This window comes from Fistularia commersonii, chromosome 9 (assembly GCF_037954325.1).
Source record: "Fistularia commersonii isolate RoL2024-O1a breed Wild chromosome 9, RoL_Fcom_v1.0, whole genome shotgun sequence".
Classification (NCBI taxonomy): domain Eukaryota; kingdom Metazoa; phylum Chordata; class Actinopteri; order Syngnathiformes; family Fistulariidae; genus Fistularia; species Fistularia commersonii.
Window position 1 is genome coordinate 13050991 of NC_141292.1, and position 9547 is coordinate 13060537.

The 9547-nt window shown below is 44.9% G+C and overlaps 1 protein-coding gene across 2 annotated transcripts; it reads left to right on the forward strand.

Moving 5' to 3' along the window:
- Positions 1-195: 195 nt before the first annotated feature.
- tmed2 (transmembrane p24 trafficking protein 2) lies at positions 196-6665 on the forward strand. 2 transcript variants are annotated; one of them, XM_086152550.1, is made up of 5 exons: positions 196-538; positions 1806-1998; positions 2719-2736; positions 3725-3832; positions 4199-6665. In XM_086152550.1, exons 1-5 carry the CDS (start codon positions 359-361, stop codon positions 4321-4323), a joined length of 624 nt encoding a protein of 207 aa, XP_086008676.1. In that variant the 5' UTR covers positions 196-358; the 3' UTR covers positions 4324-6665. The 2 variants fall into 2 exon arrangements, with proteins under 2 accessions (XP_086008676.1, XP_086008677.1); XM_086152551.1 differs by lacking the exon at positions 2719-2736.
- The last annotated feature ends 2882 nt before the right edge of the window (positions 6666-9547 follow it).

The following is a 9547-nucleotide window of genomic DNA, read 5'->3' on the forward strand; positions in this document are numbered from 1 at the left end:
TTTTTAAGCAAGGACCGGACAACTCTCGGCAATTTATAATCACATGTATTCATTTTTTTTATATTGAAATCAGCAACCACTGGCACTGTTGTATCAAAATGATAAACTATCTCGGTACAAGCACTCAAACCCAGTGGAGTTTGACAGCTTCCTGATCTCGCGTTGTTTGGCCCTCGCCGCTCGCCGTCTAAGCCCGTACGTGGCACACACACAGCAGCCCAAGCTGTTGCGGCTCCTCTCCCGCAACAATTCAGTCATACAAACTGACATCCTGCGTCCCGGCAGGAGATATAGGAGCGAGTGTTCTCTTGCTATAATTTCACACACGGAGCAACGCTCGCCGTAAAAAGCCTGAAACATGTTCACCGTGTCAGAGCTGGTTGTCTTGCTGGCCGTCTTGTCCGCCACCGCGTCCGGCTATTTCGTTAGCATAGACGCCCATGCCGAGGAGTGCTTCTACGAGCGGGTTAACTCCGGCACCAAGATGGGTCTTATGTTCGAGGTCGCCGAAGGAGGCTTCCTGGACATCGATGTCGAGGTGAGACACTGAATTGACCACCTAATGACTGTCATTTCGCCGTATTGTTTTAAAACAACTTCCACCTGCGACTGTGACACCTAAGGCCTGTGCTAACGCTAGCAGGCGCCACCTGTCTGCGCAAGTTACCGTAAAACGATTGTCGTCTTGTTAGCAGCTTAACTGAATTGCAGATGTAAACAATTTGAAAAAAATGCCTATTCAAATATCTCGATCGAACACCTTAATCGGCCGCCTGTGAAGGTATGACTCTCACTGCGAGTAGATCATTCCGACAGGAAGCGCAGCTTTAGCTTAGCGTCCGACTTAGTTCGAGCTAACTATACCATTAAAGACGTGTTAGCGACCCTTAAAGCATCGACACGGAAGCAGAAACGTTTCTCTTGATCTTATGATTTATGAACAAATTCCTACCTTTTCAGCCGACGTGTGTCAGTGTTACCCAGATATTTCCATATGTCATTCCAAAGCTACCAGATGCTGGACGTTGCGGCGGTGGTTAGTCAGAAATGCACAAATTGCACCCGTTTTACCGTTGCAGACTTACCGTTCTCCTACTAGTCCCGATTTCAGAGTTCCGGCATTATGCAGTGTTTCCGTAAGAACTAGAAAAGTCTCCCCAACCAGAACTAATGATTTACTTTATTTTTCATCTGTTATTATCGAAATAAATGTCGTTATCTCCAAACATCTGCTTTCACTGTTGGAGAACCCCCCACACCCTCCAAAGGAAACAGGTGCAGCAGATCAATAAAGCAACACAGCTGGCGTCATACAATCAAATCGATATTCATATCAAATATTTGATTGTTTTCCATGTCTGAAGTAGAACCTGGTTGATACAAGCACTGATCCAATTATATTTACGTGTCACAAAAGTCTGCATACATGTAGAATAATCAACCCAAGCACAACGAGCATAGGTACATGCATGCCAAGTGTTTCCATGATGTTTTCTTGGTTGTATTTTAAAGGTCGAAATTCAAAATGTTCCACTGTTAAAAGCAGCAAGGACCGTTGTCCCTTCAAAAGTGAAAGTAATTTGTGATAACTGGAGACCTCAGGATCTGAATCACAGGGTCAACTTCGGACATCCCGGCATGGAATATCACAACCTGCATTTGCCCATTTATAGATGTATAAACAATATCGGTATCTAGCTGAGCACGTAGATACAAACAAACCAATTGGATTGTTGATATTTTCATCCTGATCTCTTACAGACAATCTGGGCAATTTCACACAGATGATTTGCATTTTCCAACAGATAACGGGGCCCGACGGGAAGCAGATTTACAAAGGTGACAGAGAGTCCAGCGGGAAATACTCGGTGGCGGCACACATGGACGGAACCTACAAGTTCTGCTTCAGCAATAAGATGTCCACCATGACTCCCAAGATTGTCATGTTCACCATCGATATCGGGGAGGCACCAAAAGGCCAGGACATGGAGACAGAAGGTAAACCAAGCTCGTATCTGCAGGTGTGAGGTGGGGTATCCACGAGGGTGGTTTTGCGGGATTAAGGTATCGGCTGTAAGAAGGTGAAATCTCACTGTGTGTGTGTGATTTAAATCAAATATATATGATTCAGAGACAGTGCTTGGAATTGGTGAATAAATATCACCAGATCGGGAAGATATTTCTATTTGTTCCTTCTTTCCAAGAACTATGACTCCAGGAGCAACCTTATAGCAGGAAGAAAGAAAGGATCTGAAAAGAAAGTTAGTCAATTGTGGTACTAAAAACAAAACAATCTGAAAACAAAGTACAAACTTTCGTTGATTTCTAGAATGTATCAATGTGTTATTTAGTATTTATAGGTTGATATCCCAAGAGCTCTTTTTGGGACTCTTTTTGGGCCATCTTCTTTCCCCACAGAAGGCCATTTCTGGCATGAAGTAAAAACATTATCAAAGTAAGTTTTAATTATGATATATATATATATTTCTCAATGACTAATATAATTAGTTGTATCATTGACTAATATAATTAGTTACAACTGTTTCTCATAATGATGCAATATCATCATATTTACTATTGATTCATCAAGTATTATGGTGTGGGGAGGTCAGAATTCAACCTGTAGCAGTGAAAGCGGTGAAGGTCACAGCGTCTGGTTCTCTGATCCCCTGCCTCTCCTCCTCTGACGTGACTGTGGTTGCTGTTTTCCCCCTGTAGGTGGCGACAGCTGGGATGGTAGGCCTCAGGGCACGTGCAACATGTGTTCGAACTAATGTTTGTATTTTGCCCCATGGACGGGATTGTGACGTTTTGAGTGGCTTTGACTTCGCACACGGACACAACAGGTGTCCTTGTAGCCTAGAAACCACTTGATTGTAACGTTTTCGGCTCAACCCCAGGGTGACAGTTTGGTGCATGCCCACTCACCGCCCCGCTCTGTGGATTTATTTTTGCCTCACCAGCACCGCCTACTGACGGAGAGAGAGCGAGAGAAAGAGACACACACCTCCTCTCCTGTAAGGCGGTGTACGGCAAACTGGTTTATGTCATTCCCCCTAGCAGCACGGCTGTTGGCCTGCATCCTTGCTCGTTGTTCAAAACCAATTTGGCCTCGTCTTGGCTCTGAAACCCCGTCCCGTCCTCCTGATGTTCGGAGTTTGCTCTGACAGTCAGAATCTTCGAATCTCAGTTGTTTCTGTATAGGCAGTTCCAGTGCCCAACACCAGGGAGCACTCTATGCTTCACTTTTGTTTGACCTGTTTTTGACCTTCTGCAGCTCAGTCATCTGCAAAAGAGTTTGAAAAAAAAGCCTTTATTTTTCATCTAATTTACTATCAATTTAAGGGTAAAACACCAGTTACTGTAAACAACAAACTGCCTGAAAGTAACTATAATTGTTTTCTTTTTTTAAACTAATAATTTTCACATTAATATCAGGAGTTTCAAATCAATTTTAAATCTCCCGCTTTTCTGGTGCCGAAATAAAGACACTGAAGTAACTCCGTATCGGTTCTCACACTCAGCACACACCCTGGTAAAACCATGTCTCAGTGCAAATACCTGGGTTCCCTGGCGACCTGGCAGGGCATACACTCACAACGTGGCCATATACACATTTTGCAGTGTGTGTGCGCACTTGTGTGTGTGCGTGCGTGTGTCCGCGCTGCATGTTAGTGCACGTGCATGGCGACCCGCTGCTGACCGAGACACTGTGTGTTCTCAGCTCACCAGAACAAGCTGGAGGAGATGATCAACGAGCTGGCGGTCGCCATGACGGCGGTGAAGCACGAGCAGGAGTACATGGAGGTCCGGGAGAGGATACACAGAGCAAGTGAGTCCTGTGACCTTTCTAGCGGTAATGTAAAAAAAAAAATCCCCTCAGAATGAGGTTTTGTGTCAATTTAATGGTATTTAATTGAGGGTGGAACAGTTGAAGTATTCAAGCGTCTTGAAAGAGTTTCTTACATTTTGTACTTTTCTAATTTGCTGTTTGTTTTGTCAGATTTACATTCAGAGCAGCATGTTTGCTAAAAAAAAAATAGGTTTATTTATTTGCAATTTTTGGTAACCTCTAATATTGATCTACTTTCTTGCTTGTTCCCATGTGATTTTCTCATCTCCAAGATGAGACGAGATCTCATTTACTTTGCTTTTTTGTCCTGCCCTGAAACATAATGTCTTCTTCCTCTTCCTCCAGTCAATGACAACACAAACAGCCGGGTGGTGCTGTGGTCCTTCTTCGAAGCTCTGGTTCTGGTGGCCATGACACTCGGACAGATTTACTACCTGAAGAGATTTTTTGAAGTACGGCGAGTGGTGTAACGCGTGACCATTGACCGCTCTCCACTGTCCTCCACTGGTTTTGTTTTGTTTTGTTTGTTTTTGTTTATTTTTATCTTCCCCTCTCCCTCTCTGTCCAAACACCGAGAACGTTTTTTCTTTATGGTGGAAACTGGCAGTTTTCAGTAAAGCCTGCTACATGATTGGATCTCAGATGTTTTTGTTTCTATTGTTCAAACCTCACAGGTTCCTGCTTTGTGGTACATTTTGGGGGAAAATGTTGAAAATCTTGGGGTAGATGTAAATTTTCTTTTTTTTTTTTTTTTTTTCTTCTTTTTTTTTTAAGACCCCCCCCCCCCCTCCTAATCTGTCTGATAATCAGTCATGAATACTTACCTGTTTGGTTTTGTCTGTGAATGACTGTGAGGCTCTTTTAGTAAAAGCAGTCCGAGAAAAATGAACTCCTCTTTCATGTGTTTTTCACTGCAGGACTTCTTGGTTTGCCAAGTTTTTTTTTTTTGCTAGGTGTGATCATAAGCTGGCAGCTTGGCTCTCAGATGATGGGTTACTCATAAATAAAGGGTTGAAATAATGGAAGGACTTTTAGATAACAGCAGCTGAGTTTGAGGTTGAGGGGAAACTTTACAGCATCCAAGTCGATGTGTCCCAAGATCCAAACAGCAGGAATACTGCAGGAAACAGCATTAGAGTTGATGAAACAGCTTGAGTATTTAAACTTTCCCACACTTTAAAGGTTAAATTTGTCTTTAGGAGAAGGGGTTGAATCACTCATCAGGGTGAAAACAAGCACAGTTTGGACTTTAAGGTCAGAGGTTCATTCAAGAAAGAATAACTGTATGAAATACACCAATAATTGATAATTTTCGCTCTCTGGAAAGGAAGCTTAATTTTTGTTTTGTTTTTTTTTTTGTTTAAAATGTGTGTCTTTCACGTTTAAAACATAGTTTCCTGGATATTTTGTTAAAAAGATCTTGAGTTTCCAGAATTATTTTTTAATATAAATATTTCAGATGGTTCTTGCTTTCTTTCCATTTGAAAACAGTCATTCTATACCAATTAAACTGTAAGTGGGGTTCTTGTTGTGGCCACTTGGGGACACTGTTTTCAAACTTAGTGTAGGCTATTTGGCTTTTAATTGATAATTACTATTTCTTCCAGACAGTTTCCAGTGTCCAGATCTTTTAAAACTGTATTTTCTTCAATAAATTATTTCTTACCGCTGTCTTTCTGAGTTGCATTTGCCCCCTCAAGATGCTGTTCTGAATGGCCACTAGGGGGCGCTGTGACAAAGCATTCGTTAGTTGCTAGATAAAATTATCCGACCCATTAGAGAATATGTTTCTCGTCATTCTTACAAACGTCTCAATTCCCGTCGTCTTTTCATTTCCTCTTCGCGTTGAGTTCAAAAGTTGTTTTTATTTGCCAATTTTCAGGTTACCGTGAATTGATGTTTTTCATTGAACGGTTGTTTCTCATTATGTTGTTCATTTGTATCATTCAAAGCCATAGTAGTGAATAATTTACTCCAAGGCCACTGGCAGGCACAGTATAGAAGTCTGTCACTGGCGTTTCAATTTCTACAAAGCCGCTCTCATTACGAATAGCAAAGCTTCTCCCTTTTAAAAGTAATTTTCCAAGAAATGTTTCCCTCAAGTCCTGGATTACCTTCATGAAAACCTCCCAGGCAATTTTCTTGATAGCTCATATTTTTTAAATCTCATTTTTAGGAGAAAAATACTGCACTTTTTTTTCCTCATTGTTCATCACATTAATTTCATTGGTGTATTAAGGTGTTGTCCCGGCTTTGGCCACGAGGGGCTTCCATGAGCCTCCTGAACCGGTAAACAAACTGTGCCTGTGGGTGAAACTACAAATTGTGGAGGAATAAAGATGTTACATATGATTCTAGGCTGGTGGGTCCGGGGTCTGACATTTAAATGAATGCTGTGTGCTTTAGTTGCTTCTTATAGTTTTTGTTTTGTTTTGTTTTTTTTGTCAGGGGTTTTAAATTATATGATTGTATAACATTTTGAACTGTTCATTTTTTTTTTCCCCGCTGTGGAGCAAACTCAGTGAGATGCAACTACTTTGAGTGCTTTTTGAACGATGAGTATCATATATCTGAAGGCAGTTGCGCCACATCCTGGGTGTTGCTTGTCACTGAATGCGCCCCAGTTTTTGTATGAAAAAGGAAAAGAAAAACAAATCTTTTGCAAGCTCAGGCAGCCCAACTGCTCTGGACACAGTCTCCTTTTTGTGACTTCAACACAATCTGGTCGGTGGATCTGTACAAATGTAGAATGGTTGTCTGTGGAAAAATAAGCCCCGGATTTCATAATAAAGCCAATATTCTCTACAATTTACTTTGGAGTCTCTTTTGTAAACGGGCGGTCGCTATGGAGACAGTGAAGACAAGTCCATTTGATTTCTGTTTCGAACCTTTTAAGCAAAGGTAAAACACTTTTTTCCCCACAGTTGTGATTGTCCATTAACACAGTGGTTATCTCTGAATATTCTGATGGCTTTTGTCATTTAAATACTTAAAAGGTCCTTCTGTGAGCTACCACCTCATGTTGGCGGAGGTGTTTGTGCGTCCCAGTGATCCTGGGAGCTATGTTGTTGGGGGCTTTATGCCCCTGGAAGGGTCACCCAAGACGAACAGGGACCAGACAAAGTGTGGATCAGAAGACCCTCATGAAGAAGACAATCATTAAACTCAGTTTTCCGTTGCCTGGACGCGGGTCACAGCATCCCCCAACCCAGGCCCGGAGGTGGGGCCCGGTGGCGAGCATCTGGTGGCTGGGCCTCACCCATGGGGTTCAGCCGGGCACAGCCCGAAGAAGACATGAGTCCCTCTTTCCCTGGGCTCACCACCCACAGGAAGGGTCAAGGGGGTCAAGTGCAGTGTGAGCTGGAGGGTACCTGGAGCGGGCGACCTTGGTCCTCTCTGGCAGGGAAGGGGCCCAAGCTGGTGCACAAGGCTAAGAGATTCCAACTCGAAATCGTCGGACTCATCTCGACACACAGCGTGGGGTCTGGAACAGGCCTCTTGAGAAGGGCTGGACTATTTTTTTTGAGTCGCCCCCAGTGAGAGCGCCTGCACGCTGGGGTTCAACCCGGTGGACAAGAGGGCAGCCTCCCTGCACCTTCAGCTGGGAAGACGGGTTCTGACTTGTTTGTGGTTATGCACTCAACAGCAGTTGAGTTTACCCATCCTTCTTGGGGTCCCTAGAGGTGCAGCTGGAGAGCGTTCCTACCGGGGACTCCCTTGTTCTACTGGGATATGAACTCGAGCAGTGTTTTGTTATTGGACTTCTGTGCACATCACTGATTGTCCATATCAAACGCCATGTTTGGGCATAAAGGTGCACTTGGCATCAACATTCCCATCTCTAGTTTGAGTCAGAATAGGCCATGTTCCGTGCTTCCATCGTCGAGGCGGCAGACTGGAGCTGTGGCCGTAAAACGGTCGGCGCCTATCGGGGCGGCAACCCTCAAACCCGCTAGTGGACTCCAGCGGTGACGGATGCTGTCAAACTGAAGAGGGAGTCCTATCGGGCCTCTCTGGCCTGTGGGGTTCCGGAGGCAGCTGGTAGATACCGGCGGGCCAATCGGCATACGGCAAAAACTCGGGCATGGGAGGAGTTCAGGGACACAATTGAGAACGACTTCCGGTGGGCATCGAGGAGATTCTGGTCGCTGTGTAGAATGGGAACGGAGTGCTGCTCATCTCAAGACGCTGTAGATCGGTGGCAGGAATACTTCCAAGATATCCTCAACCCTATTGAAACGCCTTCCAATGAGGAAGCAAAGCCGGGGGACTCTGGAGCAGACACGCCTATTTCCGGGGGTGGGTAAGGTCCGCCCTGGGTTCCCAAAGGCTCTGGATGCTGTAGGACTGTCCTGACTGACACGCCTCTGCTCCATTGCCTGGATGTCGGGGACAGTGCCGCTGGACTGGCAGACCGGGGTGGTGGTAACCCTTTTTAAAAAGGGGGATCAGAGTATGTGCTCCAACTGCAGGGGGATCACACTCCCCAGCCTCCCTGGTAGGGTCTCTTCAGCGATGCTGGAGAAGAGGGTCCGCCGGGTCGTTGAACCTCGGATCTAGGAGGAGCAATGTGGTTTTCGTCCTGGCCATAAATCCTAGCCAGGGTCCTGGAGGGGGCATGGGAGTTTGTCCAACCAGTCTACACGTGTTTGGTGGATCTGGAGAAGGCATTCAACTGTGTCCTGCGGGCAATCCTGCGGGAGGTGCTCTGGGAGTATGGGGTGCCAAATGCCGTCATACGCGCTGTTCGGTCCCTGTATGATTGGTGTCGGAGTTTGGTCCGCTTTGCCGGTTCTAAGTTAGACACGTTTCCAATGAGAGTTGGACTCCGCCAATGCTGCCCTTTGTCACCAATCCTGTTCATTACTTTTATGGGCAGAATTTTTAGGCACAGCCAGGGCATTGAGGGGATCCGATTCGCTGGCCGCAGGATCGTCTCTGTTTTCTGCAGATGATGTGATTCTGTTGAGCAGGAGATCGACAGGCAGATCGGTTCAGCGTCTACAACAATACAGACCTTGTACCGACCGGTCTGTCATGGTGAGGAGGGAGCCGAGCTAAAAGGCGAAGCTCTCAATTTACCGGTCGATCTATGTTCCCATCCTCATCTATGGTCACGAGCCGTGGGAAGCAACTGAAAAAACGAGATCACAGATACAAGCGGACGACATGAGTTTCCTCCTCAGGGTGGCCGCACTCTCCCTTAGAGATAGGGTGAGATGTTCGGTGTCTGGGAGGAGCTGGGCCATGTGGCGGGGGGAGAGGGAGGTCTGGGCTTCACTGCTCCGGCTGCTGCCCCCGCGACCCGACTCCGGATAAGCGGGGAAAGATGGATGGATGGATACTAAGATGTCAATAAGAGGTCAACCTGTGTCACTGTCCAAGTATGTATGGTTGTGTTATAAATTCAAGTTTGTTTTTTTTTCATAATTGTCAAGAACAAACCTTTTTTTACTCTCTTATTTCTCGTATCATTACTTTCTTTAAAATGATCCTTGTGTCACAAGGAAGATGTATGCCACATTTAACAAAAATGTCAAGAAATATGCCAAAAGTCTCACTGAGGATTAATACCGTGGTGTTTTAGTCAGGGAAAACACCTGGTTGACGGTAAAATGTCCATTTAATAAGCAATAGCTGTTGTTGGCTCAATTCCAGGTAAAAAAAACAAAACAAAACAGAATTCCTTGCACC